This window comes from Erpetoichthys calabaricus, chromosome 2 (assembly GCF_900747795.2).
Source record: "Erpetoichthys calabaricus chromosome 2, fErpCal1.3, whole genome shotgun sequence".
Taxonomy (NCBI): Eukaryota; Metazoa; Chordata; class Cladistia; order Polypteriformes; family Polypteridae; genus Erpetoichthys; species Erpetoichthys calabaricus.
In genome coordinates, this window is record NC_041395.2 from 328544952 (window position 1) to 328565291 (window position 20340).

The 20340-nt window shown below is 41.5% G+C and overlaps 1 protein-coding gene across 2 annotated transcripts in view; it reads left to right on the top strand.

Moving 5' to 3' along the window:
- cars1 (cysteinyl-tRNA synthetase 1) overlaps positions 1 to 20340 on the top strand; it is a 118335-nt gene that overhangs the window by 61825 nt on the left and 36170 nt on the right. For both annotated transcript variants that reach the window (XM_028796020.1, XM_051923454.1), the window contains 5 exons: positions 5271 to 5399; positions 6616 to 6745; positions 6888 to 6991; positions 11808 to 11905; positions 19482 to 19671. In XM_028796020.1, coding sequence (XP_028651853.1) covers positions 5271 to 5399; positions 6616 to 6745; positions 6888 to 6991; positions 11808 to 11905; positions 19482 to 19671 — 651 coding nt within the window. The remainder of the gene's footprint in view (positions 1 to 5270; positions 5400 to 6615; positions 6746 to 6887; positions 6992 to 11807; positions 11906 to 19481; positions 19672 to 20340) is intronic.

Here is a 20340-nt window from a genome sequence, read left to right on the forward strand (position 1 = left end):
GTGACTTAACGCATACTGTAGTTACTGCACCCACACTCCTTGTGTACAATTCAGGTGGTATGCTTGATGTTTTAATAAAAACACAGTACATACTCAAGTTGTTTATGAACTTTGCAAATGTAGTCATATTTTCCAGATGGACTGTCATGTATTTTAACGTATGTTTATTTAAATGTAGACATTAGCCTTTTAGTGTACAGCACACATCTGATAACGCTACAAATTATAAAATATGACAATGGTTAGCACTCATTTCTAGTAGCTTTGGGGTACCTGTGTTTGATTTCCATTTCTTTTTCCGGGTATCCTTGTTGTCTCAGACGCACACGCGTCCAGTTATTGACTCCGAGTGATCTCTGTGAGCGGCACTGTAATGGGCTGGCGTCCCCTCCAGGGTTGACTCCTGCTTTGTATCTGATATGTTCAGGTATGTAAGGACTAAGCTGGATGGTCCAATGTACAAGATAATTTTTTTTTTTTTTTTTTTTTGCAGTATGGATTTGTTAACCAAAAACAAATTATAGTGGAAACTGAACTTGGTTTATGAGTGTTTTGCAAGACAAGCTAAAATTTTTAATAAATTTAAACTTGATAAACGAGCGGGGTATTGCAATACGAGTAGTACATATACGCTTTGTCTGCTGAGCGTCATGTGATCACAATTGAGCTGATGGTTCTTCTCTCTCTCTTGCTGCGGGATTGTGGGCAATTGTCTCCTATTCTCCGTCTTATTCAGCGTGCCTCACTCATATAGTCAACATCCATACGCGCGTATACTGTTTACTACAGCATTGTGACTGTGTGTGTGTGTGTGTGCGCACGCGCTGTGCCGTGCGAGTCCCCGTCTTGCACCCCAAAACACGAAGCTGAGTCTCAGTACTTTAGCAACATCAGCTTTATTCAGCTTGATACAGGAACAGCGCGGTTATTTATTGTAGCGGGATCTGCCACTCTCCTATACACAGACACAGCAGTCAGGCAGGTTCATGGCCAAGTAGTACTGTGCCCTGCGCATTTATAACATTCCTTGTTCCTTGTATCACCATTGACGGCAGGCGCTTATAGCATGTCCGCGATCTTTTCGGATTCGCTTTTACGGCGAACTGCTACAGAGCTGGGAGACTGTGATTGCTTTGGGACGCTCTTCCGCATGTTGTCCTGTTGGTTGGAATCCCACAAGAGTTTAGAAACTCACTCACACCAGCCATGATTCTTTTCAAAGGTAAAGTGCAAGTTAATTTGTTTTATGTATTTTTACTTTATATTTTGTATTAATCATTTTTATATGAATAGTTTTGGGTTGTGGAATGAATCATCTGAGTTTCCATTATTTCTTATGGGGAAATTCACTTTGATATACGAGTGCTTTGGACTGCGAGCAAGTTTCTGGAACGAATTATGCTCACAAACCGAGGTTCCACTGTATTAGGAAAAATTAGTGGAGCACATTTAAAAACAATTCTGTCACAAAGCATGCACATCTGTGCATGCAGGAGGTGGCCACTGGCAGGGGGGGAAAGGGGTTGGCGAACGAAGCAAGTTTATTTAACGAAAAATGTTTCAGTTAGATAACAAATACGTTATACTGATTATACCATGTTATGGATTGTTGCCAATGACGCTCATTCATAACTCCAGGTCTTATTTAATTTTGCTTTAACATCATATATATTATATGCCTGTGTCTTTTAACAAATGGCCTGTAACATTACAAATGATGAATTTCACCTCACTTGCTGATTGCTTTAACCATTAACCATTGTCTCTCCAGAATTGGTGCTGCCTGGTACTATTCTGGTGTTTTGTTGGTCTTTAACCCTGGCAGTGAGTGGCCACCTGGCAGAATAGGGGTACAACTGCATTATGTGTAATGTTTGGGTAGAATGGTAGTGCAGAGATGGCAGCTGCTTCCATACAGTACACAGTTGCAATGTCTACATTTTAACATCCTGGGCATTGTGTGCATTGAGTGGTACAGTCATGGTGTCAAGTCAGGTTTACTGTCAGGTGTACTCGGTAGGGTTAGATGATATGTAACATTTTCTAGTTGATCGATTGTCCCCTTAAATTTCACCAATTGATAATTTTATCTTCTGGGAATGGGGAGTATGAAAGATGTCACCATTTTAGCTGAGCAAAGCCCATGTCACAATAGATGACTTTTTCTAGTGATTTTCATTCATATCCCTCATTTACGTAACCTTAAGCAGTCTGAGGCGGTCAGCAGCGCACTCCTGTGAAGCCAATCGTCCAATGTGATATTCCCAATGATTGAGACCAACTAGTCTGCGACCGGCTAGGATGTGAAATCAGGTTTGATTTTCTCGTTAGTCAGATGGGTGGGCCGTGTACGTCAGAGACCTGACAACCAATGAATGCTCATTCAGAAGTTGCAATGCATGGAATGTAGCAACAAGAAATAAAGAACATGGTGTTTTGAATAGAAGAGAATTTCGTCTGTCTGATGTCTTGTGTACCATAACAGAATGGACTAAAAAACTAAAGAGTAGGGATTGCTGCACAAGTCTCGCAGCTGTTAGCCCTTTATAAAGCACCGCTCTGTCAGGCAGCATGCAGTTGGCCGTCAGAAAAAGGGGTGAGCACGACTGTGCTGGAAGATCACGCTCAGTCAGTAAATGTGGCACAGGCTACAGTTTCTAGTCGTGTGATTTGACATGGTGCAGTGACGAGATCAGCGACTGTGATCAGCAAATCTGACGTGCCCCTCGACAAAAAGTCGCTTAATGTGACATTTACTTTTCTGTAGTTTGTACAGTTTTCGATTTAGCCACTGGGTGTCATCATTGTTGAAAGCCATGCCCTGTGACAAGGTACAAAAATACCTCATTTAATATTGGAAAGACAAGATGGGCTAATGGGTGTCTAAGAAACCAGCCTCACTTCTTTGGCAACATTTTGGCTTCAAAGCACTTGACTTAGCAGTTAGGTTGACGTTGTTGTGAAAAATTAGCAAACAACAAACTGGCATTTGTACAGACACCATCCAGTAGATTGTGCAAGTTTAGCCAGTGCTTCTAGTACAAGACTTGTCTCACTGGATGTTAGTGCATCTGGATTTAGAAGAATCATTATTAATAAGCAGGGTAGTGTGAGATGAGCACAATGGGACCACAGCCATTTCATATTATTTATGTGAATGAATTATTTGTGTTTATGCATTTTTTTCCAAAGTATTGTTTTAACGAATAAGTAATTTTCTTGCTAATGCTGCATTCCATTTATCTCAGAAGTTGGATGCTGGAGCTAGGAATGATGGCATACTAGAGTTGATCATGTTCCAGTTAAATATTTAGAAAATAAATATGGACGTGTCCAGGAAAACCTTTGTTGCGTTTCCTTAATCAGAATAAACAGCAGTTGATAACAACACAATACCTGGTATTTTGCACATCTAAACACCATAACAACATGTCCACACATAGAAGTTGGACAGGACTGTGTGTACAACTGATTTAATGAGACACAAGTGCTTATAAACAGTATAATACTGCAGCTTTCACTAAAGCTCACGGTGTACATCGCCATTTTGGATTATCATCATGGTCTGAAGTCGGACAAACTCAGGCTTGACAGACCAGCCTTGAGTTTCCGAGTTGGAAATCCGACTTAAGGAACTCCAGAACTAGGAACTCAGAAATTCTGACTTCCTCCTTCAAATGGAACACAGCATAAGCTGCAAACATCAAACTTCCAACTCCTCCAAAATGCCACACCAGTACAGTACAAATGGTAAGTTATATGTTGGAGTTAATTAAGTGGCATACCTTATGGTTGTAATAGTCCATGTGTAATTCTTTTTGGGGCAGTGATGGGGATATGTGAACCACCAACTGCACCGCCACATGGAGTCATGTCCCTTAAGGAGGCCTGGTGTACCTTTCCTGCAGAGCTGATCCTATTTTTAAACGCACAGCCTTACTGACTGATGGTTTATTTATTCCTAAAAGACTGCATAAGTTGTCACAGCCAGTATTAGTGGCAGTTTACCATAACTCTGGCTGCGACACAGTTTTTGACAGGTATATATTTTCCCGATCCCACGTCTTTTCTTCTCAGCCGCCTATGAGCCTGCAGTCTTTCACTTATATAGAAAAATGTAAGGCGATGCATGCTAAGATTAGTCAGCAGTAAAGATCATTGAATGATCTAAGCAGAATTTTATCTTGCCACTCTTAATCCATGAATTCAGACTGACTGCAGCAGAGCTGCCGCTTTGGCCAGAGCTATATTGATTGCAGCAAATGGCTTCTTCTGCTTGTCTTCAGTTATCAGTAAAAATGTATAGTGTCCAAAACATGCAGCCCACCATGTTAATCCCCACAACAGAGGAGGGTGTTGGATTGATAATTTGGATTTTGAAAGAAAAAGATGTAATCAGAATTGTACCTTTCTGCTAAATGTTTCTAATTTAAATGCAATGCATTTGCTGCATATCCAAATATAATTGGGATCCTTAGTGCCCTGTGGAAGCGTGGTGTTAATCACATGATTCAAATCACTGGCAAAGAAACATAAGTAAGCAGTTTTTGATTGTTGATGATATTGCCTATCGGCTCAAGCCTAGTCCACCATACAATTAAAGGCGGAGTGGTGGCTTTATGGCTAAGGATCTGCGCTGGTATCAGGAAGACTGCCAGTTCAAATCCCATTACTGCCACAAGGGATCCTACTTAACCTGAAAATTGCTCTAGGGAGTGTGTACAATGGCTGACCTTGTGCTTCGACACCCAAAAGTCATGGGGAGAAGGCAGGCAGTTTCTCCTTTAATACAGTATACCAAATACTAAAAACAAAAATTCAAACTTGCATGTCTCCTCAGGTCAGTTGACATAATACAATACTTAATAAATAAATTAGAAAGTATGCGTGAGCGAGTGTGTCTTTAACGGACTGGCATGATTGGTGCCGGGCTTATTCCTGGTGCTGCTCACTCAGGATCCCCTGTGTTGAAGAAAACAGGGTGACAATATACGGTAAAGATGTGAATATTTACCATTTTCAAAGTATATGTTATAGCCTAATGCCTGATGCCCTGGGGATCTGAAAGCACAAAATAAGTTAATTTTATGCCTATATCTCACTTCCACTAGACGGCTTACCTCCAGAAAAAAAAAATAGTGTTTGCTACACGACTGATTTAAAGTACCGTTTTCTTGGTGACATATGTTATGTAAACTATTATTCTTTGAATTTGCTCATAAAATCTATTTACTTCCTTTTAATTGTTTTGTTTTTTTTTTTTTGGACAGGGGCGACCAGGCTGGCACATTGAATGTTCTGCAATGGCCGGGTCCATATTGGGAGAATCTATGGACATCCATGGTGGAGGGTTTGACCTCCGCTTTCCCCATCATGACAATGAGTTAGCCCAGTCTGAGGTATTACATGGTTGTACTTTTTAGAGAATACCAGTTTAAGTTGGTTAAAGCAAATCCAATGGGCTGAGATGAAATATGCAGTCTTGTCTTTAAGAAGATTTACATTTTAAACTTTCACACTTTGAGGACTTTATCATTTAGGGCTGTCTGTCAACCACTGGAAGCATTAACTCCAAGTTCTCCTTATATTTGTCAGTCATGGCCTAATTTTACTGTGTGTTGCTATATATGGATCAACGATTCTCATTTGATATTACAGTCAACTAATTAACTTTATTTCTGGCCATGGCAATGTGTGTTTAATCCAAAATTTATGAATTTATGTGCTAGTGTTTATGAGTGGTCCCTGTAATTGAATAACATACCATTTAAGACTTCATTCTTTCCTAAATGTTCCCAGCTTAGATTTGTGGTCTCCTGTGACCCTGAACTGGACTAATTAGGTTTAAAAATGTTTGTTACTTTGTAATAAAGTGTAGGGCTAGACGATAGAATGGTTCTAACTTTTAGGCAGACATTGTGCTTTAAATCACAAAGTGGCTCCTCCTTTGACTCCAGTCTCTGACTCCTTTGTGTGACATAGATGGAGCCCACTTAACTTGTCTAAGATCCAATTGTAAAAGAAATGTATGTAAACTGTTGTAATGAACGCTGACTCCATAAGTCGCCTTGAAGAAATGCAGCAGCTGGAAAGCATCCCTGTTGGGTTAACTGCCGATTCCCAGGCTGTTCCTGTCTCTGTGTTAAGTGACTGTGAGTGTGTGCATTACGTGGTGCTGCCAAGGTCTGGTGCCCCATTCAGTGCTGGTTCTTACTTTGTGCCCAGTACTACTGGATTAGTCTCGGCTCCAGCACCACCTAGAATTAATTTAAGCTGGTGTAAGGTTAAAGTCTTTATCATTTTATGTAACACTGCAGCAAAACATGAATCCCTATAATTGAAATTTGAAGAATTAAATTATATTAAAGATAAAATCAAAACAGTATTTCTGCTAATCCTGAGACATCTTTTGATGTTGCTTCAGAAACGGGAGGGTAAATTTAGAATTACTGAAAGTATCCCTTAACTTTGCTTTTAATGTCATTCTCACTGTAACAGTCAATAGCAGGGCAGATTTTATAATCAGGTGTTCTGTTTTCATGTATCATTTGTTATCTTTAACATACCTTGCTTTTTTTTTTTAATAATTTCATTATATTGTACATCATTTAACAGGCATATTTTGAAAATGACCACTGGGTCCGTTATTTCTTGCATACGGGCCACCTAACCATTGCCGGATGCAAGATGTCCAAATCTCTGAAGAATTTCATTACCATAAAAGAAGCCTTGTCAAAACACACAGGTGAGCAGGCTTATGTTCTTCTAATGTTTTTTATGATCATAAATGAATTATTTCAATTACTCTTCTTCATTATTGTATCCATGTGCAGGACTTTACCTCTGTCTGTCTGTCTGTTTCTCTCTAATTCCCTGCTGATTTTTAGCACGACAGCTTCGTCTAGCATTCCTCATGCACTCCTGGAAGGACACTTTAGACTATTCGAATAACACTATGGAATCCGCCATCCAGTACGAGAAGTTTCTTAATGTAAGTATATGACATTTTAGTCCTTAATGTCTTTGGACTTGTTAGTATAATCACTCTGTAATGATATTTATTAGCTATTGGTTATATTCACAGTGTTTATGCATGTACAGTATGTAAATGTGTGTGTGTGTGTGTATATGTACTGTATATGTTTATATGTATGCATATGTTGTGGACGCTAGGGTTCACCGTTGCCCCTTAAACCCAACTGACAGACACGCAGGACACAGGGTAAAAGCACCAAGAAGTATTTTTAATGCCTTTCTTTCCTCCACAGTGCCCTCCAGACACTACAGCCTCAATAAACAGGCAAATAGATCACAAATACACAATATTCTTCTCTCCTTCTCCTCCACACTTCCCAGCAAGCTTTGTCCACCTCCACCCGACTCAGGCTCCCTGCTGGGTTCACAGCAGTCCTTTATATATTGTCCGATGGAGAAGTCAAGTTTTCAAACAGCCTAGAAGTACTTCGGGGTTTTTGTCCTTGTGATCCACTAGTACTTCCAGGCTAGATGAGAAGTTTGTTTCCCACCATCATCCCACAGCATCCCCTGGCGGCACCCACTGTACCCAGCAGGGCTGTGTTGCCAAACTCCATTTCCCATAGTGCCCTGCAGGAATCTGGGGCACCGTGCAGACCAGGGAAGCTGCCATCTAGCATCTTGGGGGAGGCAGTGTCCTAAAAAAGCTGCCTTCCCCCATCCTTCCATCTCGGGCATCCTGCCAGCCATCTCTTACAATGTATATGTTTATACGTATGTATATGTGTGTATATATATATGTAAATATATGTATATGTATATAGAATACATACTGTGCATATACCAACTTGCACATACAGTGATCCCCCGCCTATCGCAGAAGTTACGTTCCAGACCCATCCGCGATATAGAAAGACAATATAAATAAACGTTTTTTTTATAGTTTAAGCCTTAAAACAGCCCTCTCACTCTCTTTAAACACATATAAACTTTTTAAAACACACTTTATAAACACATATGATATGTGGATGTCGGGCTAAGGATATGAGTAACATCTCTCTGTTATATAGAGGAAAAAAAAAAAAAACAGATCATCTCGGAGAGACACTTTGACGAGATATTACAACCTTAGGAAGCAAAACCCGTGAGACAGTGCCCCCCACCCTCCTTCAGAACGCTAGAAGCAGAGACGCAAAGTGGCAAAAGGACAGCTGCTGTACAGGTTTTTAAATGATTGACACAAGGCACGACAAGTAGAACACAGAGCTGGCCAGCAGCAGCAAGACATCAGCTGAACCGATCGATCGCATCTGTTTAGCATGCATTCAGACCCGCCCTTCATAACGCGAGCAGCATTATAAGTCCTGTGAGAAAGAGATTTAACCATGCACGGGACAGGAAATAAAGGACAAATACTGTTTTTACAAAGTTTTAAAGTAAAAATGAAAATAATGCATATGTAACAACTCCCATGAAAATAACAATCTCTTTAAATTGTTTATCCGGTAAACCAAACCCGAGTGAAGCGAGCAGGGGGCGGAGCCCCTTAGTAATAATAATAATAATAATAATAATAAGTCCGCGATGTAGCGGGGGCGCAATAGCTGAACCATGATATAGCGGGGGATCACTGTATATGCGAACACACGTATGGGTTGGGCACACTGGTATCACTGCTGCCTTGCAATAAGGACATTGGTGTTGGTGTCCGAGATGTTCCCTGGTGTTTTTCCTCATGTCTGCCTGGGTTTCCTCCAGGTGTTCAACTTTGTTCCCACAGTCCAAAGACATGCAGGTTAGGTGAGCTGGCAATGCTAAATTGACCCTTGCTCTGTGCGTGTGTGTGTGTGTGTGTGTTCACCCTGTCCAGGACTTGCTCCTGCCTTATGGCCAGTGCTTGCTGGGATAGGCTCCAGCTTCTCTGTGACACAGCACAGGATAAGAAGGCTTAGAAAATGAATGAATATAACCAGCAGATACACAGCCATCCCTTGTTATCTGATTCTAAGCTGTTCCTGAAAATATGTTGGACATCGAAAGACTATTTCCCATTAATTTAAATGGAGAAAAATAATAATGTGTTCCCAGTCCTTTAGATGTCTGAAGCAGTCAATCAAGTTTACACGGATATTTGTTTATCATGTAAGCTACTGACACTCAGAAACTTGTGTTCTGATTCTGCTGTGGTTCCAGATCTGCCAGACCTGTTCCTATCAGAGTTTCCTTCAGTTGCCAGGGTCTGTTTGGTGGTGTAGAAAGCTGTATTTATTGACACCTTGTCTTCCTTTGCAATTTCTCGAAAGGAAATATTAACAGGCTGAATTCCCCTTAATGCTCCTTGTGTTCTGAGATACATTTAATGGGATAGCTTTTCTGGTTCCTGTTGTTAAAGAGGCAGCACACTTCAGAGGGTCAGACATTACTGGTTCTTGCTGAAGACCCATACTGTCTAACATCATTTGTGAACATTACATGTTTATCTCCTTTTTGTACCTGTCTTTTGTCCTTCTGAGTCACCGTGCACACAAGGGTTTACTTGACCCCCAGAAGCCCCTGCACTGAGAACATTGACGTCTTCTACTGGTACGCTGGTTATGTCATTCTCCTGCAGGTTTCTTCCAGAATTTCACCCTGAGTGTTGCCATTCTGTGAGTTGTAATGCTCAAGTTACCTACAGCAGGGATTTCTTCCTTGAACCCAGGACATCAGTAGTCCTAGAATGAGGATGGACTGGGCAATGAAGACACACACATACAGCAAGGAATGGTGTAAAAACCATAAAAAACTGTTTGATGTTATACATTTTTGGATCATTTGTACCTCCACTCAAAATTTAAAAAACACAGGATCTGTCCATAAAAATCCTTTGAGCCTCTGTGCTGCATTCTAACAATAGATGTCTCCTCTGTTTGCTGGTTATAGTCTCCTTAGCAAAGAGGAAAGGTCTTGGGTCTCCTGGCAGGTGCCAAGCCTTTTATATCCAACTTGTGTCCCTGCTGCCATACCTTGGCGTCTGGGTGAACCCCGCTAGCCCTGCTTCCTTCTCCAGCCGCCATCCCTTTACTTCTGTGGGAGTCTCTCAAAGCGGTTGGTCACTCCTGCTACTTCAGATGCTCAACTGGAACAACCCTACCCCGGAATGCCGCTGCCCTGTCTGGGGGCCACATGCCTCCTCTCTGTAGCAGCACCGGCTGGGCCACAATTCTGACATTCTTCCTTTCGTTTAACCTCCACGCCTTTTTTTTTTTTTTTTTTGTAGATTCTGTCTTTTACTTTCTCGTATTTTCTTTTTTCCTGCTCCGCCTTCTCTATTCTGCTTAGGCTACATTTATGCATGTGGGCTCAGGTGCCTTAATTACAGACCCCAGAGCATTAATGAGGAAATCAGCTGAACTGCGTATGTCTGCACGTGAACGCTTGCTCCACCAATTCCCTCTTCAACACCATGGGGCTTCTCCACCACACTACCGTACAACACCTAGTCTGCCCCCAAGTCTGAGCACACTGTTTTTAATAAAAACTGCACACTGCCACGGACCCCTAAATACACTTTACTACAGGAGTGCCCTATCCATTAAAACCTGGCAATTCCCTGAAGCAGAGAGGCAATATCAGATAGAGCAGAATAATACTTCCTTTTGGACGGTAGTTAAACTTCTGCTTTTAAGCCAATACAAAAATCTGTAAAAGATTACAGTAATCCCTCACTTATCGCGGGAGATAGGTTCCAAGGCTGACCACGATAACTGAATTTCCGCAAAGTAGGGACACCATATTTATTTAATTATATAACGTGTATTTGGACGTTTTTAAACCGTCCCTGTATTGTTTACAACCCACCCTTTACTCTATTAATAACAGGGACAACTGCTAAGCAATATGAAATCGGTAGATAAGTTTTCACTTACTGTATAGCGAAGTACACGTAGCTATATATGACGTGATGATGGTGATGAATATGCTGCGCAGTAAAAATGATGACGATGAAGGTGATAATCCCCTGAATGCAGTAGCAAGAGCACGTTAATGCTGAATGAGTGAGATGAGACTTCCTGGTTAATGCAGCACTCCGTCGCTGAGCCAATCAGCAGCACACAGGAACTTAACCGCATGCTCTGATTGGGTAGCTTCTCAGCCATCCACCAATAGCATCTCTTGTATGAAATCAACTGGGCAAACCAACTGAGGAAGCAAATACCAGAAGTAAAAAGACCCATTGTCCGCAGAAACCTGTGAAGCAGCGAAAAATCCGCGTTATATATTTAGATATGCTTACATATAAAATCCGCGAAGTCGTGAATCCGCGAAAAGTGAACCGCGAAGTAGCGAGGGATTACTGTAAATGATTTTTTTTTTTTTTTTTTTTTTTTTAACTTTTACTGATTTTTTTTTAAAGCATGTAACATTCCATACAATCAAGTCAAACTTAACAAAACTAAATTCAGTTCAACCCCCACCCAAGGATTAAATGATTTGATTTTTATTTGCTGTATCTTGCATTCAAATTTGGGAGTAGAGTTATGAGACTTGACAGTTTAGCTCTTGTGGCTCATTGGGTGTGGACTCCAGGGGGTTACATTTCACATTTAAAAGAAAACATTGTCACGACTGTTATGATGCATTCTCTTCTATGAAGGGGAATTAAATATGTCGGCAAATTTGCTCTTTGATGCTGCAAAAGTTTACAATGGCGGAGGTGGCCATCTGGTATATCAAATACAATTTTATTTTCCTCATTTGCTCAATTAAAATGTTACCAACAATTTGTGTTGCTTTCAATGTCTGAGATATGAAGACCACCAACTTTGCATTCATGTTCTCCTCTGTCTTAGGAGTTCTTTCTGAATGTGAAGGATATTTTAAGGGCTCCCACTGATATCACTGGGCAATTTGAAAAGTGGGAAGCTCCAGAAATTGAACTGAACAAGAGGTAAGTGACTTTTCAAATAAAGAGGGGTTTAGTCGACGGGTTGGTCCAAGACCGTTCTGTCATTTTTTTTTTAACATAATCAAAATAATAAAAAATAATCAAAAAAAGTATTGATGAACGGAATTCACTTAAAATTAATTGAAATTACAAACTGCTTATTATGGGACATTAACTGGTGGGCAATTTAATTGTCTTTGTGCTCTCTGGGTATTAAAACATGCTTGCAAATATTCCTTTCTTGGCTGTCACAGTCTTCATTGAGTATGTCCGGAGTTGCAGGAGGTTTTGGATTAAGATTTGAAAATTATTCAAGTTAAGTGTATTGAGAAGTTAAGCAAAATGACCCTCTTTTATTGGCTAACTAGAAAGAGTACAATATGCAAGCTTTAGAGGCAACTCGGGCCCCTTCTTCAGGCAAGATGTAATCACATAATTATGACCTGCCTGAAGAAGGGGCCTGAGTTGCCTCTAAAGCTTGCATATTGTACTCTTTCTAGTTAGCCAATAAAAGGTGTCATTTTGCTTAACTTCTCACTACATCCATAATGGCTAACACGGTACAACATCCAAGTACGAGGGGGAGTCAGGCTTCTTCTTCTTCTTTCAGCTGCTCCCGTTAGGAGTTGCCACAGCGGATCATCTTCTTCCATATTCCAACCGTCCAACTTGAGCTGACCCTCTAATGTCCTCATTTCCAATCCTATCCATCCTCGTCACACCCAGTGCAAATCTTAGCATCTTTAACTCTGCCACCTCCAGCTCTGTCTCCTGCTTTCTGGTCAGTGCCACCGTCTCCAACCCATATAACATAGCTGGTCTCACTACCGTCCTGTAGACCTTCCCTTTCACTCTTGCTGATACCCGTCTGTCACAAATTACTCCTGACACTCTTCTCCACCCATTCCACCCTGCCTGCACTCTCTTCTTCACCTCTCTTCCACAATCCCCGTTACTTTGTACTGTTGATCCCAAGTATTTAAACTCATCCACCTTGGCCAACTCTCCTCCCTGCATCCTCACCATTCCACTGACCTCCCTATCATTTACACAGGGAACTAACCTTAACACAACTGATCAGGTCATTTCTTAATGGAGTCTCCACCCTTCTCAATGCACTTGCGCCACCTGTGTGGAAGTACCAGCAGAATAAAAGGTTTTGTCTCGTCCTCGCCACCACTCATGCACCGCTTTCTTCACGTTGTCATTTGTCTTGAATCAACGACCACCCAGATGTTTTTAGCAGTCCAAAAAGAAGGAAATCACACGGTGCCAAATCTGGCGAATAAGGAGGATGTGGCAATACCTCAGACTTCAGTTTCTCCAGACAAGCCTTGGTGTTCTTAACAGTGTGTGTCATTATCTGGCAGCAAAAGGACCCCTTGAGACAGTAGTCTCTGCCGCTTGGATCGAATAGCAGGCTTCACAGTGGTTTCCAGCAAGTCACAGTAACTCGCACTAGTGACTGGAGTACCCGTCGGCATGAAGTGTTCGACAATAACTCGGGTGCACAAGTGGCTGAGAGGACGAGATGAAACCTTTTGTTCTGCTGGCACTTCCAGGCAGGTGGCTCAAGTGCATTGAGAAGGGTGGAGACAACATTGAGAAATGACAGCATCAGTTTTGTTCCATTTTCTGGTAAATCCCATTTTCTAACTTTAGCTTGACTGCCCCTCGTACTACAAGTTAAATGTATTAATTATAACTAATCCCACACAGAATAATAAAAGTTATTGCTAATTAATGGGAGGCATATGCTTGATTCAGAAAGTATTCTGCATATATTTCTGCACACTATTGTATTGTAGATTTCATTTTCAGTACACAAATGTGCCTAATTTTACTCATCAATCTACACTCAATAGTCCATAATGACAAAGAGAAAACAGGTTTACAGAAAGATTTGCATATTTATTAATATGAAAAACTGAAATCTCTCGTTCCTGGAAGTATTCATTCAGACCCTTTGCTGTGACACTCCAAATTGTGGTCAGGTGTATTCTGGTTGCTTTAATTCTCCTTGAGATGTGTTGCGAACTTGGTTGGTGTTCACCTGTGGCAAACTGAATTGATTAGACATCATTTAGAAAGGCACACATGTCCCTTTGTATAGAAGGTCCATAATTCACACTCCATGTCAGGACAAAAAATAAAGCCATGAAGTCCAAGGAAGTCTCTGCAAACAAGCAGTGGTGAGGGGCGAGGGGATGAAGCCATTTGTAAAGCTTTGAGTGTTCCCAGCACTGTGGCCTCAATAATTGTGAAATGGAAAAGTTTGGGACCAACAGGTCTCTTCTCAGACTTGGCTGTTCAGACAAGCTGAGTACCTGGGCAAGAGGGGCCTTGATGAAGAACCCAATGACTACTCTAAAAGAAAATGACTAAGAACCCAATTGTCACTCTGACAGAGCTGCAGAAGTCTTCTTTTGAGATGGGAGAACCTGTAGGAAAAACAGCCATCTCAGCAGCGGTCCATCAATCAGGTGTCTCTGGTAGCGTAGATTCCATTTGGAGTTTGCCAGACAGCCATTTAACACATTTACTGCTTGTCCATTTATTAACAGGGCACTGCACTGTAGGTCTATGCATTTATAATAAACTAGCTGTCCCCCACGGCTCCTCCCACGTAGTAGTGAAACAGGACAAACTTTAAAAATCAGTTAAAAAAAAATAAATAAATTTTTAAATGTAATAATTTGTATTGAGAAGAATTTATATTGATAACTTTCGTATCCAAGGGCCTCTTGATATACAATATTTTTGGTTTTGCTCTCAGGGGCGAGAATGTAGCTGTGATCTGTTTGCCAAAAATGTAAACAGTTTCCAAGGTATCTCTGGCCAAGTAGAAGGTAGGTATGCTTCAAAGTCAAATGTTGGCACTGTATCTGATCGTGTTCAGCTCTAATGCTATTAAATGTAAAGAATAATTATTATTATTTACTATGGGGGCAATCCCTCCTGGTGCCTTCAGTGCCCAACCCCCTGTTGCGGCCAGTCTGCCGCTGTTGTTCTGAAGAGGGTGGCTGAGCGTACCCCAAAGAGGCGCAGTCATCCTTCGAAACCCCCTCTTAAATGGTGATACACTGGGAAACAAATAGTTTTTTTTTACCTCCACTTTGCTCGATCAGGTGCTGGCTTGCTGCTGCTGGTGCCGTGCCACGTGATCTGCACCTCGTGCGGCGCTTTGAACATTTAAAAGCCAGTACAGCAGCTGTCCTACTCTTTGTCTTTTATTTTGGGCCCCGGGCATGGTTAAATCTCTTGGCACTCTTGGTTAAGTCTCATCTCGCGAGATGTGAGTTCTTGATATTTTTTAGTTTATAATTTAAAAACAGAATAAGAAATCTGAAAAGCTAACATCATCACATTAAAGTTCGATAAATCCTGAAAAGAATGATACCAAACATATATAGGTATGTAGGTTTTAAAATAAGCCAGATTTAAGGCGTGACAAAAAACATCACATAAAATCACTGCACAAAATTGTTTCACTTTTAGGCTTAGGATTTTTTATATAGAGAGTAGATAACACTATTTTCTGCAAACTGTTCCCACCAAAAAAAAAAAAAAATAACAACTATTGCTATCCACTAGATGGCAGCACATTAGTAGATCACTGAGATTTGGCAGCAAAGCTTACCAGGAAGCTGGCTGCTTCTGTAGAGGCTGTATACTGAGACATGGCTTCTCTCGTACATCACACCTTGACAGGCTCAGTGAGATACGACTTAACTCATACCTCGTGATAAAAGACTTTTGAGTGGAGGAGGAAAAAGATTCTCTGGTCTGATGAACAAAACATAGGGCAGAACTCCCAGCCTTATGTCTGGTGAAGACCAGGCACTGCTCATCTCCTGCCTAATGCCAACACTATGGTGAAATGTAGTGGCGAAACAGTCAAGCTATGGGAGTACTTCTCAGCAGCAGTAACATGAAGACTGGTCAGAATTGAGGGAAGGGTGAATGAAGCCAAATACAGAGAGATCCTTGAAGATGACTTGCTCCAAAGTGCACACCACATCAGACTGGGGCAATGGCTCACCTTTCAACATCACAATGACCCAAAGCATACAGCCAAGACAACACTGGAGTAGCTTCAGGACAAATGTATGACTGTCCTTGAGTGGCCCCATAGAACATCTGTGGAGAGACCTGAAGATGGCAGTTCACAGTCGCTTCCTAACCAATCTAACAAACCTTGAGAGGATCTGCCAGGAAGGATGGGATCAACTACCCAGCTTCAGGTGTGCGCAGCTCGTACAGACCTCCCCAAGACGATTTGAAGCTGGAATTGCTGCCAAAGAAGTTTCTAAAAAGTACTGACGTAAGGGTCTGAATACTTCTAGGAATGATCTTTTTGATGTTTAATGAATTTGTAAACCTTTCTGAAAACATGCTTTTACTTTGTCATTATGAGTTACAGTAATCCCTCGCTACTTCGCGGTTCACTTTTCGCGGATTCACGACTTCGCGGGTTTTTAAATACAAGTGATTGCCTGCCTATCGCGGAAGTTATGTTCCAGACCCATCAGCAACAGGAGAAAATCCGCGATATAGAAAGACCATATAAATAAACATTTTTATAGTTTAAGCCTTAAAATACCCATCCCACATGCTTTAAACACATATAAACTTATAAAACACACTTTGTTAACACATATGATATGTGGATGTCGGGCTAAGGATATGAGTAACATCTCACTATTATAAAACATTTTAGCTTCACGCAAGACAAGACAGTGAGACAGGAAAATTGGTGATGTACAGGCTTTTAAATTATTGACACGCAGAGCGACAAGCAGCACAAAGTCCACTTCTCCTTAGCGTTCATTCAGCTCCCCACCCCCTTGACAATGCGAAGTGGCAGGAGCGTACTGCGCTTCCGGGGAGGGGGGGTTTGAGCGAAGGTGCGTTCAGCTCTCACACACCCACACACACACACACACACACTCCTCCTCCTTCTAAACGCGCAGAGCGACAAGCAGGCATTTTGGCAGAAGCAGCACAAAGTCCATTTCTGCTCAGAGTGAGTTCAGCTGCCCCCCTTCACAAAGCGAGTGCAGACACATTGACGTCTGATCGCTGCGTGCAGTGTGCAGTGTTGGTCTGAGGTGTTTAAGAATGTAGAAAGTGTTTAAGAGCATAGGAAGTATTTATAAGAGCGTGGGAAAGGTTAACAAGAGAGTGAGAAAGATTTATAAGAGTGTGGGAAGGGTTAACAAGAGAGTGAGAAAGATTTATAAGAGTGTGGGAAGGGTTTATAAAGCCTTAAAATATGTATAAATAATCAAATAAATATAGGTCGCTACTTCGCGGATTTTCACCTATCGTGGGGGGCTCTGGAATGTAACCCCCGCGATAGGTGAGGGATTACTGTACTGTGTTTAGATTATTGGGTAAAATTGGCAATTTTATCTTTTAGAATTAAAGTGTGCAGAAAGTGTTTATAATTTAGAGAGCATTAGTGCCGCAGTCAGCCTTTCCTGTTCAGGTCAGTGCTATCCCAGTGCCTCTTTATCTCCTCTAGACAAGTAGCAGCCATCTGTGCAAAGTGTATTTTCTTGCTATCTGATGCATGAAAGGCATTTTGCTGGAGCACTTGTCTTAAGGACACTATGACTTGTTGAATGTCTATTAGTGGAGTTAATGATTATTTCTTTGCAGCAAGCAGCTAATCTCAAGACCTCAGAGAAAAGTGCTTTGTGTAAATAATGACACGCTTGTAAAGTGCTGTGCAGCTGCTCTTGTGTAGATCAGTGGTTTGTGACACACGATACTTAAATCAGAGTATAGTGCAACACAAAATATGTTATGATGGGCACTAAGCCCACCAAGCAGTGACAAAATCAAAGTGAATAAAATGCTGGTTTGTCACAGGTTATAGAAAGCTGAAACTGTAAAGTGAAGGCACTTCATGTATAAAATAATATCACATTGCTTGTATTTCCAATATTACATCTATCAGTTGGAAAAGGTTATGTGAACATTTTTTCATGTAGTAGACCCCCAAAGGGACAATTTAGAGACAACTTTGGTGGCAGCGTTTGCATAGTTGTGACACATTGCCCTCACCTCAATTTAACAGTTAGAATAAAAATAAAGACCAGTTCAGTTGTGTTCTGTTTGGAATGATGTACTGCAGTTCATTTGCTTTTTATTTTCACAAAAATATATTAGAGGTGGTCTTCAGATGCTTTTTTATTTAGATTGAGTAGTAAATCAGTAACAGCTTTGCATTTGCCCCAAAAATCCATACCGCTACTGTAAGTAACGAAACCCAGTCGATGAGCTTTGTCCCCCATTAACACCTGTACTGCAGTTCAAAAACAGATGTGCCGCACAGTTCAAATTGCTGCACTACTGCCAGGACTGCCAGCAGGAGAGATGGGCTGAGAGTAAGCAGCAGGTGGTGTATCCAATTCAGCCCCACCTTGCACCCCCACATCTTGGCAAAAATGTCAATCAAACCTCAAAATCAGTGACGTTTCATGATTGAGGCTTGTACAGAAATCAATATGAGACCTTGTCTTTCTCTATCTATCAAATTCTATTCTCAAAAAAAAAAAAATATATAGTTTTTTGTCTTTTATTAAAGCTATGCCTGCAGCAAGAACGGGCATTTCTGCGGCTCATTCACAGGTGACCATTGTGCGCACAATCCATGATTCTTTTCATATCATAGAACAAGAGCACAAACTAATAAGTGACCTACAAGTGATGGTACACCACAAGACCCCGAATGCACCCCGATAAAGTTTGACAACACACCTCACACAGTGCACTAAAGCACCTTGCTGCTGCCTTCAGTCCTCCACCTCACGATTCTGGCTCTTGGATGCTGGCTCCTTTTTATAGGACACACGGAAGGACTCGCAGGTGTCCAACGAGCTTCTTCCGGCAGCACTTCCGGGTGTGGCAGAAGTACTGCCAAATAGAGCCCCACAAATGTCCATGCGCCTTCCTGGCAGTGGTCACAGGCCTCAGCAGGGTTGAGCTTCTCTGTGGGGGTGTTAGGGCCAGGACCAGCTTCCCAAAACACTTAGTAATAATGGGTGTGACTGCAACATGGGTGGAAGTCAAAATGCCCCCAGAAGATTTGTGGAGTATAGCTACAGCGCTATTTACCATATTACTTAGACTTGTACTTGTTAAATTATTTGTTTTCCTTACTGGTAGTAATAGGGTGTTGTACCGTTATGGATGTAATGAGAAGTGAAGCAAAATGACGCCTTTTATTGGCTAACTAGAAAGATTCCAATATGCAAGCTTTTGAGGCAACTCAGGCCCCATCTTCAGAAAAGATGTCATTACATAGATTACATCCTGCCTGAAGAAGGGGCCTGAGTTGCCTTGAAAGCTTGCATATTGGAATCTTTCTAGTTAGCCAATAAAAGGCGTCATTTTGCTTGACTTTTCATTTTCCATACTGGTGAAGTTTGGTGGGCTCATATCTTGATGCTGCAGACACACGAGCCCTGATGAAAATGATCATGGTCGGGTTGATTGTAGTAAGTCATGTGCTGCACTGCCGGCATAGCCTCCCATTTTAATTTCTTCTGTTTTTTGATTATTTTGCCAGCTTTTATGACAAAAAAGCTTCAGTACATGCAGCCCTGTGTGACAACATTGACACCCGTAGTGCCATGGAAGAGATGAGAGCTTTGGTGAGCCAGTCCAATTACTACATTGCAGCAAAGAAGAACACTAAGCAAAATCCCAACAGAATGGTGCTGAAGAGCATTGCCACCTATCTGACAGACATGTTGAAGGTTAGTAGGTTTGGGAGAGGGGGATTCAAAAGCAATTCGGACATCAGTTAGAACTATGAGGGGTGATGCAAAAGTTCTGGGCATGGCCTATTAAGAGACACGCGAGTAAACCAACTTTTTTTAACATTCACTACACTTTATATGTCACTCATCTTGTCTCGCTTGTGCACTCGCTCTTCAGTAGCTGACTTCATAATTGACACAACATGTCCCACAAAGGCTGCTCTTCAGATTGAGGACTTAATGGGAGTCTCATAGGGTCGGCCTGTTTTGCAGCAGACGGTAAGTGTAACACCTCCTCATAACCTTAGTTTTGCAGAGCAGCCTTTGTAATCCACGCTGTGAGAGCCCAGGCTTTGTCGTGAAGCAGAAGGAGTGGGCGTCTGACTGGTTTTATCGACACGTTTCACACATTCATTGTGGCAAAGCTCAAAGTAAATTATGTCGTCGATATGAGCTAAACCCTCAACATCATATGCTTGCTGGCCCTGGCTTGGACCTTGGTGTTGAAGAATCGACCTACTTCTGTTGATTCAGTCGTTATTTGGGCTATAGTGTTGAACCCACGATTCATCCCCATTTATGAAACACTTTTTAAAATTTTTCTTGGTCTATATACATTACCTGAAGAGTCAGGGTGATGGTTTCATTTAAGACGTTATGGTTCTG